The sequence below is a fragment of the Silurus meridionalis genome, chromosome 6 (genome assembly GCF_014805685.1).
Source record: "Silurus meridionalis isolate SWU-2019-XX chromosome 6, ASM1480568v1, whole genome shotgun sequence".
NCBI lineage: Eukaryota > Metazoa > Chordata > Actinopteri > Siluriformes > Siluridae > Silurus > Silurus meridionalis.
Window position 1 is genome coordinate 34,127,589 of NC_060889.1, and position 23,380 is coordinate 34,150,968.

Genomic DNA, 23,380 nt, shown 5'->3' on the forward strand with positions numbered 1-23,380 from the left:
TATTGTTTGTTATTTCACGAGTTTTTCTATTATTTATTTTCATTATCTTTCATCAACATCACTGTATTGTCTATTGAGGTGAGGGGGTTCAATACTTCTGATTGCGAGTGTAAAAAAAAAAAAAAACTAACAAACCTGATATCATCTGGCATTTAACATGGTTTGTGTCAGATAAAGGATTGTAAAAGATAAAAAGTCTCTCTCTCTCTCTCTCTCTCTCTCTCTCTCTCTCTCTCTCTCTCTCTCTCTCTCTCTCTCTCTCTCTCTCTCTTTGCCTCTGTCGGAGTGAGTGAGATCACAGGAAGTGGTCAGACTTTAAGACATACCGCTGCTCTGTCACTCTGTCAGTCATTAGAAAGACAAGATGGAGCTCAGTCCACTACCTGTGATACTCTGTGAGTAAATGTTCTCTTTGTACTCTTACATGTTGAACTATAGTTATAGTTACTGAAAGCAGTTACACTGATTTCTAAGAAGAAACAATCAGAGTGAATTTAAAACATGGAGTTTAAATAGGGTTATGAGTGTAAACAAGTCTGTATAGTTTGTATTGTTGATCTGCTGAAAGGAAATGACTGGATGGTGTTTGTATAAATCATCAATGGAAGTTCTTGCTGTGATTAACTGCATTGTTTTGAGCTGCTATGGTGAGAATCTGCTTGGTCTTTACTGAAGACTTTATTATGATTTTTTTTCACATGATTCCATTAAGTAGATTTTCTGAGGAAATGTCTTGATCAACACTTGACTTTGTTACTTTTATGTTCAGTGCAGAGAAACATCTCGATACAACAAATTCAAACTTATACACAATAATACCACACAAATGCAAAGCAATAGTGCACAAATACCCAGAACACACACTTCTCATTAGTGTTATTAATAGAGGCCTGGTAGCAGAGAGCAGTTTGAGCTTGTGGTTTAGTTTCTGTCAGTTTAACAATGTGAGTGGAGGAGGTGTGAAACTGGACGTGTGAAAACAAGATCTAAGTTAACATTTTAACTGTTAATGTGTTTGAGGCACCACAAAGTTGACCTAAAAGATTATTATGAATCCAACAGAAGGCTTTGAGATTCTCACCCCTGCTTATATCTAATTCCTGCAGATTTTGTTAAGCTGCATGTGCTCTGAAATTTTCATTCTCCTACATCTCAAAGATTGGAAACAGATCTGGCAATTGAGGTGTCACCAAAGGACACTGAACTCCTTGCAATGTGACCATTTTAAGGACAGTTGTGCTCTTTGGGGCATTTTAAAGCTGGAATTTGCCATTATAAAATGAAACATTCTGTTCACAAAGTAATCAAACTGTATTCAGTGCTTGATCGGTCTTGGAGGATGCAGTGTTTGCCATAAAAAGCAAGCAGTCTGTTCACACATTACAGGTTGGACCATGGATTTAGACTGTTCAATTTAGTGAAATTGAAAGTTGATATCATGAAAGAGATGACGTACAAAACCAGTGATGGGCGGTCATGGCCAGCAAAGCTTTCTCTCCTGGCCTAAACACTATCTGAAGCACTGACCTACAGTTGTGTTCAAAATTATTCAACCCCCACTGAAATTGATTGTTTTGGTCGGTTTGACATTGATTATGATCATTCAGTCATCCTGCTTACAATTAAATCAAAGAGGCACGTGTAGGTCAGACAAATATAACATAACATTTATAATGAAATAACCACAAATGTCTTTTCTGAGCTCACATCATTATCAGTTTTATTCAACCCCCAAGTGACATTCAATCTTAGTACTTAGTACAACATCCTTTTACAGTAATAACAGCTTTTAAACGTGAAGCATAGCTTGACACAAGTGTCTTGCAGCGATCTACGGGTATCTTCGCCCATTCATCATGGGCAAAAGCCTCCAGTTCAGTCACATTCTTAGGCTTGCACTGCAACTGCTTTCTTTAAGTCCCACCAGAGGTTCTCAATCGGATTTAAGTCTGGTGACTGCGATGGCCACTTCAAAATGTTCCAGCCTTTAATCTGCAACCATGCTCTAGTGGACTTGGAGGTATGCTTGGGATCATTGTCCTGTTGAAAGGTCCAACGTCTTCCAAGCCTCAGGTTTGTGACGGACTGCATCACATTGTCATCCAATATCTCCTGGTACTGAAGAGAATTCATGGTACCTTGCACACGCTGAAGCTTCCCAGTACCTGCAGAAGCAAAACAGCCCCAAAGCATGATTGACCCCCCGCCATGCTTCACAGTAGGCAAGGTGTTCTTTTCTTCATAGGCCTTGTTCTTCCTCCTCCAAACATAGCGTTGATCCATGGGCCCAAACAGTTCTAATTTTGTTTCATCAGTCCACAGAACACTATCCCAAAACTTCTGTGGTTTGTCCACATGACTTTTGGCATACTGCAGTCGACTCTTCTTATTCTTTGGGGACAGCAAGGTGCGCCTGGGAGTTCTGGCATGGAGGCCTTCATTACGCAGGGTGCGCCGTATTGTCTGAGCAGAAACTTCAGTACCCACATCTGACAAATCTTTTCTCAGTTCCTCAGCAGTCACACGGGACTTTACTCCACTCACGCTTCAGGTAGCGCACAGCAGTCGAAGTCAGCATCTTCTTTCTGCCACGACCAGGTAGCGTTTCAACAGTGCCCTTTGCCTTGAATTTGCGAATGATGATTCCTATGGTGTCTCTTGGTATGTTTAACATCTTTGCAATCTTCTTATAGCCATTGCCCTTCCTGTGAAGAGTAATCACCTGTTCTCTTGTCTTCCTGGACCATTCTCTTGACCTCACCATGTTTGTAACCACACCAGTAAATGTCTAGAAGGAGCTGAGTCACAGTCATTTTAAAGCTGCCTAATTGGTGCTTATTAGGCTTTATTGCTGCTCCCTGATATCCACAGGTGTTTTCAATACCTGATTGAAAACACTTAATTGAACCTCTGTTCTTCAGAGTGGTAGTCTTTAAGGGGTTGAATAATTATGTCAACGAAGAATTCACAAAAGAAACATTTACTACTGTATTACAAAACTAATTGATGTCATTTTAGTTGCATATGGTTCTTTAAGAAGTCCTTGTAGGATTTCATTCTGAATACAATTACAAATGTACACTAAATTCCCTAAAACCATTTACAGCATTGGGGGTTGAATAATTTTGAACACAACTGTACATTTAAAACCTAAATTCTAATATGTATTCCATGAAATTGTATTATTTTATTCCCAACAGTTTATTCTATTCATTTTGTAGCGTTTTTCTTGGCTGCACTTCTTCCAGTATGTGTATGTGGATGTTAGATTTTTTTTATCTAATTAGATCAGATCAGATCTATGTTCTGCCATGTCAATCTAATCCACGTCAGCATTTTTCAGTTCTCTGATTGGTTGGTCAGACGGGAAATTGTTACAGCCAAGTTCGGCTGGCAAAACACGTGTGTATCTCTGCACACATTAATACATCTGAGTTAGACTTTTTTACACCTACAGAGGAAGAGTAATTCATTTGGTCACGGACATACTTAAAAATAAATTTTCAAGAAAAGCTAGACATCGTGAGGAGAGATCGGCCAACCCTGAAGCTAGCTAGCTTGTCTCAGCCCAGGAAAGGGTTTGTTCGCCACTTCCAGACCAGTGAATACAAGCAGTATCACTGGATTAGATAAAATAAGATAAGATAAGATATACCTTTATTCGTCCCCCAGTGGGGAAATTTCTCTGTTACAGCAGCAAAGAAAAAAATAAATGCAAATATATAAAAGAATAGATACATACTATAGTATACAGTATATACACAACACAATTTATAAATACAAATAAGGGAAAAAAAGAGACTACTAGTAATTTGTTACGCACGTATCGCAGGTAATAATGCACACAGGTAATATTGCACTTTTTTTTCTTCTGTTTTTGCACGTGTTGTTTAAGATACTTTGTTATTGTTATTATTGCACAGTTTGACAATAATAAGTGTGTATTACGGTGACTGGTTCACTGGGAGCAGCTTTGATCGTAAAGTCTAATAGCAGCAGGGAGAAAAGACCTTCTGTACCGCTCCTTCAGATACTTAGGATGTAACAGTCTGTCACTGAAGGAGCTGCTCAGAGATGAAACTGTTTCATACAGGGGGTGAGAGGCGTTCTGCAGCAATGATGATAGTTATTCTACCATCCCCCTTTCGCCCACCTTCTGTACAGTGTCCAGGGGAATCCACAGGACTGAGCTGGCCTTCCTGATCAGCTTGTCCAGTCTGCTCTACCCTTTCTTATAAATTGCCTCAGTGTTGTCTGTCCAGTCCAGTTTGCTGTTCAGATGAACACCCAATTATTTGTAAGAGTCCACTCTCACAATGTCCTTTCCCTAAATTTTCACTGGTGGTATTATAATGTGTTTGTGCCTGCGGAAATCCACCACCAGTTTTTGGTTTTCCTTGCGTTTATCTGGAGGCAGCTCTGTTGGCATTGGTCCACAAAGTTCTGAATCAGTCCTCTGTAGTCCCTGTATTCATCATCATCCGTGATCAGAGCGACTATGGCAGAGTCATCAGAGAACTTCTGCAGGTGACAGGTTGCTGAACTGAACATGAAGTCTGCAGTGCCAAATAAAAAGAGATAGAAAAATCCTAAAAATCAGGTGATTTGCAATGGAGAATTTTAAAAGGATTTATTTTAATGCTTTTGTTTCTGTTATTAATTAGTTTGTATTACACCAAAGCCACTGTTCTGCTGGAGCACATATTTTTAAGTTTTGGAGAGAATTTTTTTGTGTTCTTATCTTTGGTATTGTGCCGCTCTCATGGGGCTGCTGGTAGGGCGCAGCAACAACTCCTTCCCAGCACTTCATACTGGCAAGTGCAAAGAAAGTGCATTGGGATGCGCTCTCCCCTGTGCAGGATCCTGCATGGTGCCCTGGATCCTGCACACTGTAGAGCAAGGCTATACGATTCAGTTTGGGTCTCGCCCGCCCTGGTTAAATGGGCTCTCTCCCACTCTGGTGAGAAGCAAGCAGGCTCTGGTCCTGGAAAATATTTTTTGCCTTACTAAACATTACTATTTTACATAGACACCAGTAATGGAAAACAAAAAATCAAACACTATGCAGTTCATTTTTTCTTTGATACACAGAAATTATAGTTTATATAAAAATATAACACTATTGTTATTTTGGTCCTAAATGTAAAGGTAAAGGACAAGTGAACACCTTTATATGTGTAATTATTATAATATTATTCAAATGTGGTGCATATAAAAACTTTTTTTAACATTAATCAGTAAAATAGTGACCACAGTAAAAGCTGGTGTTTGTTTATTTTTGTGCAGAAATTTTTGTTTAGTTATTATTTAGAGAGAGATTAAATGTTTCCTAAAAACGGTAGTCCTAAATTAGGTTTAATCTTGTGGTTTTGTTGTATCTAACATGCAGTTTTCATTAAAAGTCAAAGATAAAAATTTTTCATATTTAACTCGTGTTCTGTTTCTCTTTTCTAATTAGTGCTGATTTCAGTTCTACTAGTGGCCCAGGCTCAAGGTGATTTCTTAATACTAAAAAGTTTACACTTCACAGTATAAAAAAATACATGTTCTCATACGCAGACTAAAAATATATTATTAGTGTACCCTTAGTAATTACTTTATATTCTATATATTACTTTATATCAGATTTGTTAATAACAGTATGTTTTACAGGGACTCATAAAGCTGTGGTGTCCATAAAGCCTGATAGACATGTGTTCATTGGAGAGACTGTTAATCTCAGGTGTGAGGTACAGGTTAATGCTTCTCAATTGACATACAGCTGGTATAAAAATACAAAGAGTTTCACAGGTGATGGAATTGACGTCGCCATAGACAGTTTAATGCCAAATGTTATAATTTGGTCTGTTAAACACTCTGAGAGTGGGAATTACACCTGCAGGGGAAAGAGAAAAGACTCTCAGAGCTCAGAGATCAGTAATGCTGTTACATTGATTGTATCAGGTGAGTGTCTTTTTCTTGCTTTATATGTAAACATTTTGAGCTTAATTCAATGACTCTGCTGTTAATATTGTAAAGTGAAGTCATAATTTCATACGAACAGGAAAACCAAAACCAACTGTGAGAGTGAATCCTCAGAGCTTTTTTTACACTGGAGACACCGTCACTCTGATCTGTGAGCTGCAGCAGGGGACTGGATGGGAGTTTCAGTGGTACAAAAAACCTGAGAATTTACAGCATCAGAACACTGAACATCCAAACATACTTAAAGTGACAGCAGAAAATGCAGGAGAAACAGTGTACCAATGTCGCGCACACAGGATAAATTACAAGTCAAAATATTATCCCACTGATCTCAGTGATCCTGTGAGCATTACAGCAAAAGGTATAGCCATGATTTACTCTTGTCAATTCTCATTTGCTATAAAAATGTATACAATATTTACATGATGTTTAACATATTAGAGAGAAATATGCATCCATCTAGAATTTTATCTATACATAGATAAGGCATTTTTCATCTGTGGCTGGTGAGATCCAATGACAGCAGAAAAAATTACAGAATCAACTAGCAGTAGAAAAAAAGTGTGCTCCCATGTCATCTGAAGCATAGGAGCATTTTATATTAAAATACTGTAAGACTGTAAAACCTGCAAATGATGCAAAGCGGAGTTTGTGTGGGATAGATTACCACAGTGATGCACAAGCACATAAAACACACTGGAGTCATAGTTGAAGGCAAAACATCAGCATGTGAAAATGTTGTAGTTTAATGAAGTGCTATTGTGTAAACTGTGTGTTTGTAACTTCGGGAACGTCACACTGTAACTGTTCTGTTGTTACTTGAGACATATTGATGGGCTCAATTAAAACGGTGCGAACAAACACTAAATCTATTAGCAGCAAATAACAGCAGCAGCAAATGATCACATTTTTATTCACTTTTGTGGTTTTCAGTAAAATATTATTTACACCAATATATATAAATATATAATAATTTTTTAAGAAGCCTGTTAACTTGTTGCATTTCTCCGTTCCATTCTCTTTTTATAGCATTTGTACTGTATACTACAACAGTAACTTATCTGTCTTTAAACATGATTTACTGCGGCTTTACTGCGTTCAAATGCTTGTTTGCAATGTTTGTATATTGAATTTATTCATATATCATTTAAATATTATACAAAATTCTATTAATTATATATTCTAGATGCTTATATCGTCACAATATGTATATATATATATATATATATATATATATATATATATATATATATATATATATATATATATATAACACCCTGCTATTTTGCAAGTTCTCCCACTTAGAAATCATGGAGGGTCTGAAATTGTCATCGTAGGTGCATGTCCACTGTGAGAGACATAATCTAAAATAAAATCCAGAAATCACAATGTATGATTTTTAAACTATTTATTTGTATGATGCAGCTGCAAATAAGTATTTGAACACCTGATAAAGTCACTGTTAATATTTGGTACAGTAGCCTTTGTTTGCAATTACAGAGGTCAAACTTTTCCTGTAGTTTTTCACCAGGTTTGCACACACTGCAGGAGGGATTTTGGCCCACTCCTCCACACAGATCTTCTCTAGATCAGTCAGGTTTCTGGCCTGTCGCTGAGAAACACGGAGTTTGAGCTCCCTCCAAAGATTCTCTATTGGTTTTAGGTCTGGAGACTGGCTAGGCCATGCCAGAACCTTGATATGCTTCTTACAGAGCCACTCCTTGGTTATCCTGGCTGTGTGCTTCGGGTCATTGTCATGTTGGAAGACCCAGCCTCGACCCATCTTCAATGCTCTAACTGAGGGAAGGAGGTTGTTCCCCAAAATCTCGCAATACATGGCCCCGGTCATCCTCTCCTTAATACAGTGCAGTCGTCCTGTCCCATGTGCAGAAAACACCCCCAAAGCATGATGCTACCACCCCCATGCTTCACAGTAGGGATGGTGTTCTTGGGATGGTACTCATCATTCTTCTTCCTCCAAACACGTTTAGTGGAATTATGACCCAAAAGTTCTATTTTGGTCTCATCTGACCACATGACTTTCTCCCATGACTCCTCTGGATCATCCAAATGGTCATTGGCAAACTTAAGACGTGCCTGGACATGTGCTGGTTTAAGCAGGGGAACCTTCTGTGCCATGCATGATTTCAAACCATGACGTCTTAGTGTATTACCAACAGTAACCTTGGAAACGGTGGTCCCAGCTCTTTTCAGGTTATTGACCAGCTTTTCTGGTGTAGTTCTGGGCTGATTTCTCACCTTTCTCAGGATCATTGAGACCCCACGAGGTGAGATCTTGCATGGAGCCCCAGTCCGAGGGAGATTGACAGTCATGTTTAGCTTCTTCCATTTTCTAATGATTGCTCCAACAGTGGACCTTTTTCACCAAGCTGCTTGGCAATTTCCTGTAGCCCTTTCCAGCCTTGTGGAGGTGTACAATTTTGTCTCTAGTGTCTTTGGACAGCTCTTTGGTCTTGGCCATGTTAGTAGTTGGATTCTTACTGATTGTATGGGGTGGACAGGTGTCTTTATGCAGCTAACGACCTCAAACAGGTGCATCTAATTTAGGATAATAAATGTAGTGGAGGTGGACATTTTAAAGGCAGACTAACAGGTCTTTGAGGGTCAGAATTCTAGCTGATAGACAGGTGTTCAAATACTTATTTGCAGCTGTATCATACACATAAATAGTTAAAAATCATATATTGTGATTTCTGGATTTCTTTTTAGATTATGTCTCTCACAGTGGACATGCACCTACGATGACAATTTCAGACCCTCCATGATTTCTAAGTGGGAGAAATTGCAAAATAGCAGGGTGTATATATATATATATATATATATATATATATATATATATATATATATATATATATATATATATATATATACACCCTTAATTACTGTTTTGTATAGATATAATAAGCAAAACATCCAATATTTTTTTACCAGATTATTCGGGGAGAGGGTGTATACACAGTATACAGTACATGTTTGAGAAATGTCTAAACACGAAGTCTAAACATGCTCTTACAAACACGGATATGGAAGTGTAACACTTGAACTCTAGACAGAAACTGTAGTTAAGTCAGAAGGGTTAATGACAAATATATTATAATTAAGAACGGAAAATAGAGTAACCCCCCGATTTACCGCAGTTCGAATCTTGTGCCCGTGATAAAACAAAGTTTTTTGGTATATTGTGCTATCCGCAATAGACCAAAAAAACGTATAGGTAAAAGTTTTATGCTGAAATAATGAAATGTATTAATAAAAATATATTTTTTTAATGTATTGTTTTTATAAATTATTATTTATTAAATTAAGTAAAATGTTAATACAGTACTGTATACATAAAATAGCATTTTTTTTGTGGTGTCATTCGTTTATCGTGGTATTTTGTTTATTGTGGGTGGTATTGGAAGGTAACCACCGTGATAAACGGGGGATTACTGTAGTACTAAAACTACCCCTAATGTAATATTAGCACTTTTTATTTATATTGTTATTGTTGGTGTAGTTCACAATGAAACTGTGTTACTAATAAAGTCTATGATTTTGTGGGAAATATTTTATTTAACAATATATCTAATAAAGAACATTTGCACTCACTTAACTACATGTAATAGTAGAATTTCTTCCATAGTTAGTATCTGTAACTTTTTCTAACTTAATAATAAACAGTACTTAAAATGTGAAACAAATCCGCTTAATATATAAAATATTCTTTTTTGATTTAAGTTAATCATAAATCAAAAATTAAATAATGCTAATGAGTGGCATCAAAGTTTTTTTGAGAATTAAGTAAAGTTTACTTTTACTAAGATGTGCTGTTTTCATAGTGTATATTTATTTTGTAGATAAACATGGCTGAGTTTAGTTTCATTTACATAGTTTAAATGGTTTATTAAAAAACATGACTGCTGATAAATTACGGATACACTGGCCACATCACGAGAATATATGCATTTTTTTCATATGTCATTATTCATGAAAAGTTTCTTACTTCAGCATATTTCCTGTGTAACAGAGAGACCACAGGCAGTACTGAGTGTATCTCCACAGAACTGGCTGACTGAAGGAGACTCAGTGACTCTAAGCTGTGAGGTTACAGACTCCTCTACAGACTGGACATTCAGCTGGTACACAGTTGTTCCCTACAGAGACGGTGTAACTCAAATAAAAAATACTGACTATGTCATGTATGTGGAGCTTCTCTCAAACAACAGCAGAGGATCTGGAGGCTTCTACACTCTGAGTCCTTCTGCTCTTCATCACACAGGAGTTTATGTGTGTAGAGGAGAGAGAGGAGAACCAGTCAGTCACACACTGTACAGCAATCCACAGCCTCTATGGATCTCTGGTGAGGAACATTAACTGATGGGTTTTGTGATATAGAACATAAATTAATGTTAATGCTTGATCAGATTAATACACAGTTTAGCTATTATTATTTATCAGACAGTTAAAGAACCCAAAGTTTTTCTCTTTTGCAACATTGAGGACATAAGCCATGTACAGAGTAAATTATCTCTGGTGGTGTAAATGTTTAATGTTCTTGTCTGAGTTTTACCTAAAACACAATTTGTATTCCACCCTCTGTGTTGTCCTGTGTCTCTGCCAATTGTGTGTTTTACAGAAATTGCATGACTTTTTTGTGTTTTTAGTCCTAGATTAGATTTTTGTTAGGATTATGCATAATCCCCTTTTAAATCTGTTTATGTTTTGATCAATGTTTTAGAATATTTGCTTTGATTATCAGATGATATGAACAGCATTCTGAAAACCCACCTCCATTATCAATGTAATATTCATCACAGGTATTTACATGACTGTTTTCTGTGTTGAAGGTGAATCTTCTCCAGTGTCTCTGATCATCAGTCCCAGCAGAACTCAACACTTTACTCGTGAGTCTCTCTCACTGAGCTGCGAGGACCAGAGTAACTCTACTGGATGGACAGTGAGACGATACACAGACAGTGAAGGAGTGTTAGATTGTTCACAGTGGGGATCAGTTACAGGATCTACATGTAATATCAGCTTCCTCTCCACATCCTACACTGGAGTTTACTGGTGTGAGTCTGAATCTGGAGAAAACAGTAATCCTGTCAACATCACAGTTCATGGTGAGTCTTCATGTAGTGTGTTTACTGTTAAAGAGAAAAATAAATGTTTCATTACAGAATATTCAGAACATCAGGAGTTTAAAATTCAGCAAACTGTTAAAAAAAAATTCTCAGTTCATTAATTGTAAATATAATTTATAATTCTGAGTATGTGTGTGTAAGTTTTCCAAACGGACTACAAGTTCACTTCTACTTACAATGATAATAAAATTAATCACTGTTTCACTTGTTTTATATCAATAAACTTCATCATTAAAAATGCATGCTGTGTGCTGTGTGTTTTACCTTAAATTATAAATAAAGATGTAGATAGTGGAGGGAAATGGAACTGCACGACTCTGAGCTCAATGCTACTGTCATGTGTGGAAGTTTCTCTTTACTCCTCCATTCTCACAATTACTTTTGTTTACAATTAAAAGCTATACTATTGGATTCCTTTTCTGCACACTCACACACTTTATTAAACATTATGTTTAAACAGCATGAAGTGTTTTAAGTTATACATATTTCAGGTGCTGTAGATTCTCCTGATTTACAGTATATTTTCACACAGTCCAGTTTGTAGTCTGCTTTACTTTCATCATTTATTGTGAAATTACATGGACCTACCATTCTAATAATGAGTAGCATGCCAGCTTTAATAATTTTGGCCATAATTAAGTATTAATTTTAATACAGATTAAAGTATATATATATATATATATATATATATATATATATATATATATATATATATATATATATATATTTTACATATTGTATTGTATTATATTGTAATTGTGATTTTCTGTGTTCTAGATGGTGATGTGATCCTGGAGAGTTCTGTTCATCCTGTGACTGAGGGACATCCTCTGACTTTACACTGTTTATATCGTAACACAAATCCCTCAAACCTCCGAGCTGATTTCTATAAAGATGGATCAGTCGTCCAGAACCAAACTACAGGAGAGATGATCATCCATAAAGTCTCAAAGTCAGATGAAGGTTTCTACCACTGTAAACACCCAGAGAGAGGAGAGTCACCGAGAAGCTGGATCTCAGTTAAATGTGAGAAATCACGTCCATCTAAACTAAACTCTGTCTTTATAAGCTAAACTAGGTATCCCGATATAAAGTAACCTACTGTATAATGTGTAGTTTATATAAGTCTGTTTACAAAATGCAGTGTGTTCAAGTGCTTTGCTAAACTTTGGTTTACTTGTACTGTAGTTTAAGCAAAAACACTTCAGTTCAGCATTAATAGAGTGATATAATAATTGTATTCAGTATCAGGTCCATCACATGTAGAAGCTCCATTCTCAGAGCTCATGCTGATCAGTAGTGTAGTGACGGCATCTCCATATCTGCTGATCACCATCATTCTGCTGGTCAAATGTTACAGAGCTCGAGGTAAGAACTCTTTCAGTACTTCTGTAAGTAACTACTTCCATTAAAACAAAACACTTTAAAGCTGTGTTTAGGACGAGATCAAATGCCGTTTGGTTGCTTTTCTGTCATAAACATCTGAAATAAACTTTAAAATGAACCAATTATGTGAATTTATACATTTCTTTAACAGCTCACACTGATGAAGACAGAATTAAGAATGCAGTTATAGAGGAGTGAATTAAAGACATCTATTAAAAGAGGATGGATTTAAAGTCATTGTTGCTTGTTCTTTAATATTTTGTTGGGATTTTAAAATAATTGCTCTGCATTTAATGGACATTATTGTTGTTCTGACTGGATTTGTTTAGTTTAGTCTGCAAACCTGCTCATGAGGTGAAAGTTAACACGTGTGTAGTCTGTAATAAAGCCTACATGCTGCTAATGCTAAGAGTATATATATATATATATTTTTTTTTTTTTTTTTTAAAGAGAAAATAATCATTTTCTGAACGTTTTGCTTCTGCAAAATACCATTTAGCATGTGGGAAATAAAAGTGTCTGCTGTTGGAGTGAGTTTAATCCCAACATGGTGACCTGCACATTTAAACCCCACAACATTTCATGTATATGTAATGAGGCTCATACAAACACAGAAATCTGCACAAAATAATTGTCTAGAAAATATAAAGTAATTCTCCATCAGTTACTGGACCTCTTTAAACACAAATCACATCATTGTAGGATTTTATTCTGATGGGAAAACAGGATCGATGTAAGTTGATAATTAGTATATTTGGGAGAGTTACTGGAGTTAAGCTCTGCATCAATGCAATATAAAAACTAGTTAATTGACGGTTATCTGAAACATGATGTGGAAATAACATTATGTTTTGTGTTTTCTCAGTATTAGTTTTATTACTACTGTATTTGTACTGCTGTTTTCAAGCTGAATTATGATAAATAGACTTCCAATCTCAGTTCGACACTGTAGTTAGTTTGTCTTTTTTCAGATGTGTGAAATTTTAATTCTAGTTGTTTGAGGAGATTTTAGATAAAATCTTTGGTTTTATTAAATAAATGCATCATCAATTCACTGAATTGTTGAATCTGGTAGCAATAATGTATCATATGAAGTAATGAGAATACTCTTCTTGTTCCTTTATCACTACCAGCATTTTTTACCATTTTATATTTTATGTAAACATGTACAATAATAATAATAATTAAAATATAAATGAACCAAGGCAGCGTTTATTTTATTTCTATTGTTACTGATTTATGTATGAATCCCAATTTTACTGCTATATTATTGTCTTTTAATGGTTTTAAATTGTCTTTTGTCTTCTGCTGCAACAATATAATTTCTAATATAGGATTAATAAAGTGTTTCTTTCAAAGATCACTGGATTCTGTAGTATAATTCAGTACACTTATTACTGTATCAGGAAAAAATATTTCCCAGCATAAAATTACTGCAAAAAAAAAAAAAAAAAACATTTTATTTTTTTATTGTAAGAGGCTGTGCTACACCTCAAACATTTACATTTACGGCATTTAGCAGACGCCCTTATCCAGAGCAATGTACAAAAGTGCTTTGAGTCTCTAGTAATGAATAAAACTACACTGTACACCAGATTACAACCTTAATATAAATATAACTCTTGAATTCTACAAACTTGGAAAGTGCTAATTTAAGTGTTTCAGGAAGAGGTAGGTCTTCAGGGCACGGGGTAATGGATGTTAATATACTTGGTATTATGTGAGAAAGAATGGAACACAAACATTGGTGTATCTAATAACAGATAAAATTGAAATGTGTACAGTACAACACCAGGAAACACTTAAGGGTGGAACAAGGTCAAAATAGCAAACAAAAACACTTTTACAAAATTGTATTACCTACAAACCTAAAAGAAAGAAATCACTTTCCCAACTCCCTCACCAAAAACAGAGAAGAAACCCACACCCAACAGAAATGGCAGCCACACCCCTCTTACTGGTGAACAAGAAAACATGTACATATATTTACAACTATATAACAGTGATTATTTACAATCAGCCAGCAAACTTCAACGAGACAAAGCAAACTCGGCATCAGGACGGGTGTAGATCAATAGCTGGTTTTTACAATACAAGAACTAAATAGCAAAATAATCACAGTGAGATCCTGATTCCTGCTTCCGACCTGGAGTGCAGAGAAGAACCTGGACCAGAGTCTCAGATAGCACCTGCTCACATAAACCACACATCCCATACAATGCAATACAATCCACAAAATACTGCGGGTTATAACACTCGTGAGAAGAGTTAAACACAACATTTTGTATATTCTTGATAGAAAGAAAAAATACGCTGTGTAGCAACTATGCCACCCCTTCGAAACAAATTCGAAGGAGAAAAAAAACAACGCTGAGCTCTTGTGCAAGACGTGATAGTCTAGCCTGAAAAAAAATTCAAAACGCTTTTAAGCATAAGAAACAACATTTATAGTATATGTTATGTAAGTTTTTGTTGTAAAATCCAAAAAAGAAAAAGCTTAATTTGAGCAGATTTCGATATTCCACAGCAGCCGGCGCGAAGCGGGAAAAATGGGTTGCGCTGCCCAATTGTGCAGTGGCTAAATGGAGATGTTAAGTGGAAGCATTTTACACGGCTTACTTGACTAAATGAACAAAATAACTGTGTGTAACCCAACTAGCAACAAGCCATAACGTGCTGAGCGTAGTTAACGATAGTTTAAGTTATGCTTGTAAATGTTATTGAGAGCTAACAGTAGCATGCTATGAACAGAAAAAAAAATCAAGATTCGGTTACTTACCCCTGAATTTCCTTTCCTCTTCTTCGTTAATCTGTATTCCAGCTTCAATTACTTTTTGAATTAGTTCATCTGTAGAAAAACTCGACAGGGATGCACAATTAACCGACATTTTCGCTCATTTCACGCACTCCTATTGCAAGTGTGAGAAAAAAATGCACTCACTCTGCAATGCGCAAAGAAGATATCCCGCCTTCTGAATAGACGAGCCAATGGCTTTTAAATTATGATTTTGTGATCTCTGATTTGCTGCATAATGAACCTTAAGCTTGTTAAAAGTACAATTATGTACCCTTTGCTGCCAGAACTAATTTTGTACCTTTAAATTAAAACGAAGGTTCACAGTTGTCACCTTAAGGACCATTTCCTGTACCTTACAGGGTACTTTCATGGCAAATGTACCTTTAGGTACAGAAACGATACCCCTATTTTTCTGTGTGTATATGTATGTATATGTGACTAAAAACTATTCTATTCATTGTGCTTGATTAAGCAACTGCATTCATGAGCAGGTGCGCATGTTTTCCTAATAAAGTGGACTGTGTTAATATAATGTGCATTTAATTGTTTAATTAATGTCTAATTTTTATTAAAACTGTCTGTTTTAACTGTCTTTATCAAAAAGGGATCAAAAGCTCTGTTTGTGTGTGTGTGTGTGTGTGTGTGTGTGTGTGTGTGTGTGTGTGTGTGTGTGTGTTTGTGTGTGTGTGTGTGTCCGTGAACGTCTGTGTGTACTCTATATGTCTTTGTGAGAACAGAGGAAGTGGTGAGGCTTTAGGACACATCTCTCAGTCAGTCAGTCGATCAGTCAGTAGAGGGACAGGATGGAGTTCAGTCCACTTCCTGTGATGCTCTGTAAGTAAATGTTCTCTTTGTGTCTTCATTAAAAGTGTTGAGGTATAAAGTTGTTTATTTGCAGTCTGAATGTCCTGACTGATGTGATTATTGTGTGATTAGGATGTTGTGTGTACCTCAGCATGGTTGCTCAGGTAGATCAGTAATTTGAATGTGAAATAGAAAGAGCACAGTTTAATGAGTAACTACAGTAAAGAGTACTGTATGTTTAAATCATGTAATTATTGTAAAGGAGTCTGTATTGTTGAAATCTGTACCTAAACTTGTTTGTCCTTGTCATTGTATTGCTGTCTGTTGTTTAGTGATGAACTCTCGTGATCAGTTGATTTGTTAAATAAAACTGACTGTGTTGGTGAATATTATTAATGGACGTCATGTTGATGACTGATATGTTTTTAGCTCCTGTATTGAGCTTTTGTTTGATCTGACCTGTGCACAGAACAAGTTTTCAAAGGAAAATGATAGCATAAATAGACTTGCTAGAAAAAAAAGATTATGGCCTACATTTGCATTTATGTTAATAAAAAGATCTATGCAGAAAACAAACATCTCAGTACAAGTTCAAACAAACATTTCTTATAAGTATTATTAATAGAGACCTGGGAGCAGAGGCCAGTTTGTGGATGTTTGTTCATTTCCAAAAAGAGGACGCATTTACTGTCAGATAACTTAATTTTTGCTTATACTTGGGGGCTTTGTGGATTTTATAATAATATTGATTTTTAAAGAGCTTTTTTTTTTTTTACCATTTTATATTTTTTATATAATGATATACTTGTACCAAAAGAAGTTACAATTATTAACATTTTTTTTGTATTCCTCTAATATATATTTTGTTATATATTTTGTGTTGTTTTGTGTTGTTTTGTGTTATATTTTCACTGGTCTCTTTGTCAAAAAACAGTTTTTGTTATGTCAAGATTGTGAGAAAAGTAAGAAAGTCACAGTAATGAGAAAAAAAAGGAAAAGCATTACAATGTATTGACTTTGGTAGATTCACACAAATAAAAGCTTTTTATAAAATAAAATGTAAGTTTTATGTGTCAAAACCTGCTAGATAACTTCAACAGTGCAGTCCTTCCTAATTAAGCAAAGGAATTTAATAGTCATAATTATGGATGTGTAAATCAAGCTTCCAAGGGTGGATATGAGCATTAACTCAGTCTACATAACTGCATATATTTTTTATTTGGTGTCTACAGTAAGGAACATCACACATTTCTACTAATGGAAAACTGTAGTAGTTAAATAGTTTCATACACATTTGTTTGTAAAAATAAATATTTATTCACTTTTGTTACTGTATTAGTTATGCCACACCTCTAGCAGCCAGCAGAGGGCAGCAGCAGAACAAAGCGTCCATATTTAAGTAAAAACTCCACCCTGAACCAATTCAAGTAAGTTGCAGGAGACTATTCCTATTTGAATATTTAATCTGTCCAGGTTTGGGAAAATAGTCATTTGTTTAATTTAACACTCTTTGATGTCTATTTTGTGTGCATTCTTCTCCTTTTTCTGATTCAGTGTTGGAGCTGTGTCTGTCCCACATGTAGATGATCTGTTTAGTGGCGCAGTGGGAGCACCAGGCCCGTCTAAATTACAGAGGATGCGGAGTCGCAGCTATTTTTAATAATAAGCTAAGCATTACACAAAAAAATTACAATAACATAAAATATTTTTATGTTAGTGTAAAATATTTAGAGCCTGGGAATTATATATATTTAGTCATGGTTACTCTTCTCCCTTGTTATTTAACCTATTGCTAAACATTAACACCTGAGAACAATGGGATATCGGTTGAGCTGGCTCAACCCCGGCAACTAAGAGGTTGTTATTATTAGCTCGATCAGAGCTCGATCATAGAAGTTAGCGGTCCGGCATCCTTATGGCGGTCAGGAAGGTCAGAGAAGTGCAGTCACCCACTGTCAGGCAATTTCAGAGACTGCTCGGGTCAGCAGCATTCAATGTCATTTCACTTGGCCTCTTGTACATGAGACCCTTCAGTGGTGGCTTACAGCCCATGGGTTCTCACAGAAGCGCAATCCTCTCTGTATGATCAAGGTCACGCTGCAATGCCTACATGCCTTAGATGCTTGGGCTGATCCCAGGTTCCTACTTCAAGGCCCCATGTTGGGAGTCCCTGGTCAGCGCATAGTGCTAACAACAGATGTGTACCTCACAGGGTGGGAAATGGTCATGAGTGGCCGCTCCACGCAAGTTCCCATCTGCTATGGCACATCAATTGCACAAAGATGCTGGCTGTGTTTCTGTCTCTGAAGCGTTTTCTCCCGGATCTTAGAGGCCATCATGTGTTGATCCACTCGGACAACACCTTTGTGGCCTCATATATCAACCACCAGTGGGATCTGCGTTCGTGCCCCCTGTACAGGCTGGCATGGCAGATCCTCCTGTAGGCCCAGGGGAAGCTCCTCTCCCTGAAGCTGTTTGAACGAAGCAGCAGACACCCTGTCAAGTCAGAGGTCCAAACCTGGGGAGTGATGCCTTCACCCTCATGTGGTAGAGCAGATCTGGGAGAAGTTTGGGAAAGCCCAAGTAGACCTGTTTGCGTCTCTAGAGAGGTTGCACTGTCCCCTGTGGTTCTCTCTATACACTCCAGAGACGTTTCACTGTCCCCTGTGGTTCTCCCTATATGTCAAGTCAAGTCAAGTTTATTTGTATAGCGCTTTTCACAACAGACATTGTCTTAAAGCAGCTTTACAGAAATCAACAGTCAAGGTGAATTTTGTGTATTTATCCCTGATGAGCAAGCCATGGCGACTGTTGCAAGGAAAAACTCCCTTAGATGTAATGAGGAAGAAACCTTGAGAGGAACCAGACTCAAAAGGGGAACCCATCCTCATTTGGGTGACATCAAGAGTTTGATCATAAATCTTTCAACAATACAGAACACTGGAGAGTAAGAACTAACATGAGCACTGGAGTATAAGATTATAAGTAAATGTTCTTTCAACAGTCTTTGGTATAAAAGTAGGAGCTACTGAGCTCAACATTTGTGATCATCACAGATCCAGCATCAGCTTCTCCATGCCAGAGCCTTTAAACACTTTAAGTACAATGTCAAACTCCACACATGCAGTGGGATCCAATTGGCATCGGTAAGTCTCTAGATGGTTTAGGATGCACCGCTGGTACTGGATGCCATGGCACAGCTGTGGCCGTGGACGAGGCTGCGCCTCTATGTCTTCCCCACGTGGTGTTGCTTTGGGAGTTCTGAAGAGAGTTCGCTGGGACGGAGACCATCTCCTCCTGGTAGCCCCGCGGTGGTCGGGCCATCGGTGGCTCGCGGACTTGGTGGCCCTACTCGAGCAGCCTCCATGGGAGATTTCTCTGAGGAGAGATCTCCTCTTTTAATCGGGGGGCACAATAGTTCACCCCTGACCGGAATTGTGGAAGCTGTGGCTGTGGCCCCTGAAGGGGCACAGCTCTGAGGTTCTGGTCTCTCCACCGAGGTAGTAGATACGATTCTCCAATCCAGAGCTTCCTCCATGAGGAGGTCGTATGCCGTGAGATGGCGTCTGTTCACTGTGTGGTGTGCTTAGCACAAATTGGACCCAGTCCAATGCCCAGTTGGTTCTGTACTGGAGTTTCTGCAGGGACAGTTTGCCAAAGGGTTGGCTCCATCCACCATTAAAGTCTACACATATGCCGTTTCGCCGTATCATGCCCCATGTCGGAGTATTCACAGGGTAGAGACCCGCTCCTGATGCATTTTCTCCATGGCACCCGGAGGCTGAGGCAACCAAGAGTGCCTGGGTGGGACCTGGCCGTAGTGCTGGAGGCCCTGTCTGAGCCCTCCTTTGAGCCATTGGGCGAGATTTCATGGATGCACTTGTTTATTAAGACTGTATTCTTGCTGGCTATCTGCTCTCTGAGGAGAGTAGGTGATCTACAGGCCCTCTCTGTGAAAGGGAATGTCTCTAGGTTATGTATGTAACCCTAGTTTCCTGAGGTAATGAGACACTGCATCTCTTTGCCACACGTCCGCGTCCCTTCAGCGATTCTTTCTCGGTTACAAAAGCTGAAGTCGGCTTCATTGCATGTGCGTTTTATTCTTCCTGGTCGTGATGTCACCCTGCCGGTGACAGCCTGCCTTCAATTTTGATTGATCTAACACCTTATTCAGAGCATGGACAACTCAGTCACATTCTCAAAGCGTTCCGCAGCTTCTCATTCCCTCAGGGAACTAGGGTTACATACGTAACCTAGAGACGTTGTCACTGTAAAGATATTTAATCAATTTAAAATAAAATACCGGTTTGATCAGATAATAGATTCGCGTGTCGATTGTTGCATTATGGCTTTTGCAATGTTGCTCTCAAAACAGGAAACACCTACATTCTTTCTATTTCTGTGTGTATACGTGTGTCTCTTTGTATATTTATCTGTCTATTTCTCACTTTGTACACAGGAAGTGGTTAGATTTAATGCACTGCTCTGTCACCCAGTCAGTCATTAGAGGGACAGGATGGAGCTCAGCCCACTACATGTGATGCTCAGTGGGTAAATGTTCTCTTTGTGTCATTAGAGTGAGTGGTTGGGTATAAAGTTGTTTATTTGTTGTGTAAATGTGCAAAATCTTTTGTGTGATTAGGGCATTTTGTATACTTCAGCATGACTGCTCAGGGGGACCAGTATATTCATGAGCTCTGAAAAGGGTTTAGTTTGATGTGTAACTATTGTCAGTGCTTTTATAATTCAAAAGGTAAGAGTACAAATTTAGAAAACAGTAGATATAATATAATGAGTATAATTTAGTCTGTAATGTTGGAATTCGCAAATTTTTCTCTGTGTTCTGTTGTTGTCTGTGTCTCAGTTATGATCTCTCGTTGAATTGTTAAAAGAAAATGATTAGAAGGAATTTGTACTTCCATTTACATTTGTGGCATTTAGCAGATGCCCTTGTCCAGAGTGACATACAAAAGTACTTCCATCAGTGGACATCATGGGTGTGACTTACAAATTAAATTATTTCAGATGCAGTAGTGAGACTTTGGGCAATGCTGTGTACAGAAAATCTTTATAAAAAATAATCTAGATTTATACACTCTTAAAATATGGTCCACTTGCTCTACCTGGATATTATTGATCTTAGGTGAACAGTAACCAGCGAAATTGTGTTGAGATTGTTCTCCTAGCATCAGTGCTCCAGGTATTTTATTTCCTCAAAGCATGCCTTCTTGTCATTACCTGAGATTAGGTTCACCACGATAGTGTCATTAGCAGATTTATTGTAATGATCAAAGTGGCCACGCAGCCATAGGTGTAGAAAGAAAGCACAGCAAGAGGCTCAGTACATTTGCACTAGAAACTGGCTAGCAGGATGCTAGGCATGGGTACATTCTATTTATGACCACATATATATATGTGTGTGTGTGTGTGTGTGTGTGTGTGTGTGTGTGTGTGTGTGTGTGTGTGTGTGTGTGTTAATTTTATCAAACCAAAATAAACTATACTTCTTTTGCAATATGACACTTAAAACATTATCACTCTGTATGTGTGAGCATGTTTCTCTTTCTATCTCTCACTCATGGTAGACAGGAAGTGGTAAGCCTTTAACACACACCAGTGCTCTGTCAGTCAGTCAGTTAGTAGATGTACAGGATGGAGCTCAGTCCTCTCGCCGTGATGCTCTGTGAGTAAATATTCTCTTTGTGTCTTCATTAGAGTAAATGGTGGGGTATAAAGTTGTTCATCTGCAGCCTGAATGTTCTGAGTGATGAGTTTGTGTGATTAGGATATTAGTTTGATGTGTTACTACTTATAGGAACTATTATAGTTAAATAATCGAATGTGTGTAAACAAGTCTGTATTGTTGAACTCTGTACCTGATCTTCTGTTTCCTCTGTCATCTACTGCTCAGTGATGAGCTCCGTGATCTGATAAAATAAAAGGACAAATAATTTTTTTTTTTACCATTCAAAGATCACAGAAAACATGAAACAAAACTACTATCACGTTGAATATCCATATTGCCAAAATACCATATGACCTTCATTTATATTTTTTGTTACAATTGTGGTCTGTGCAGTAAAATATCAGTCCAGCAAGTTTAATGTCACAATACAACCAAACTAATGCACTTTTGAATAATGTCATAGCAAAATCTGACCAATAATAACTGTCTTCTGGTACCAATAACGTTTAAAAATGATTATTCTCAAAAGTCATTAAGACAATATGGATGAGAAAAAGCAAAATAGAGTTTATTGCAGTAAACAACAATTAATCTCAGAGCATACTTATGTCAGAGATGATCTGAAATTCAGTGGCAATATATTCAATATTTATACACATTTTCTTGTGGAAACCCACATTAGTTACCATTATCTTCAGACATTATTATAATTCACATTAACTGCTGTGTTCTGTGTCCTTCTTTGCTCATAAATTTAGAGTGCATTTTAATCATTATGTGATTATAAAGTTAACATATGTATTTTGAGTAAAACTTGATGTCCCATAGGTTCTTTACTCTAAATTATTGCCTACAATAATCATCTATCATTGTTTACCTCTGTGTAAAAGTTAAGAGCAATAACAAGAAAAACACTTCTCATTATTCCTGTAAACACACGGAGCAGTGACAGTTTGCAGATGTGGTTTGTTCTATTTTAATTCAGTGCTGTGAAAAGCTGCATGCGGTGTGAAGTTGCGTGTGAAAAAGCCCCAGCTACCGTTTAACACTTTACCTGTTGATATGCTGGGTAAAGTTATCGCCACTATCTCTCACTGATCTCTTACAAAACCGTTTGGAGACCCCCCTCACTTTCCACTTCATTTGGAACAAAATATAATTACTTAACATCTGCATTAGTATACATTTATGTCTCTCTGTAATAATGATGGTGGTCAGAAATGGAGGCATTCACATTGTGCATCATTAATGTTTTAGTCCATAGTTTAGTATGTAGTTTTTTTTATTCAGTGTGTTCAGCAGTGTAGAAGGGAGGAGGTGTGAAGCTTAATCTGCACAATAACTGAATTTTTGTAAACTGATAACTTTGGACAAATATAACCTTAATATTCTGTGTTGCTTTAAAGACAAAACTTTAACAAGGTAAAATTTTTGCATGTTGCAATCAATTGATCTTACTAATAGACCATTTTTAGCAACCCCCTGCATACTGCAGCTTTTTTTTTTTTTTACCATTCAAAGATCACAGAAAACATGAAACAAAACTATTATCACATTAGATATCCATATTGCCAAAATGCCATATGACCTTCATTT

General features: G+C 37.1%; 1 protein-coding gene across 1 annotated transcript in view; it reads left to right on the forward strand.

The window, feature by feature from the left end:
- Positions 1–259: 259 nt before the first annotated feature.
- The window catches only part of LOC124386911 (leukocyte immunoglobulin-like receptor subfamily B member 2), a gene marked incomplete at its 3' end in the record, with an annotated part of 29,179 nt that continues 6,058 nt past the window's right edge, over positions 260–23,380 (forward strand). Inside the window, exons 1-5 of the mRNA XM_046850959.1 lie at positions 260–395; positions 5,459–5,494; positions 5,653–5,943; positions 6,044–6,325; positions 9,995–10,327. Coding sequence (XP_046706915.1) covers positions 365–395; positions 5,459–5,494; positions 5,653–5,943; positions 6,044–6,325; positions 9,995–10,327 — 973 coding nt within the window. The remainder of the gene's footprint in view (positions 396–5,458; positions 5,495–5,652; positions 5,944–6,043; positions 6,326–9,994; positions 10,328–23,380) is intronic.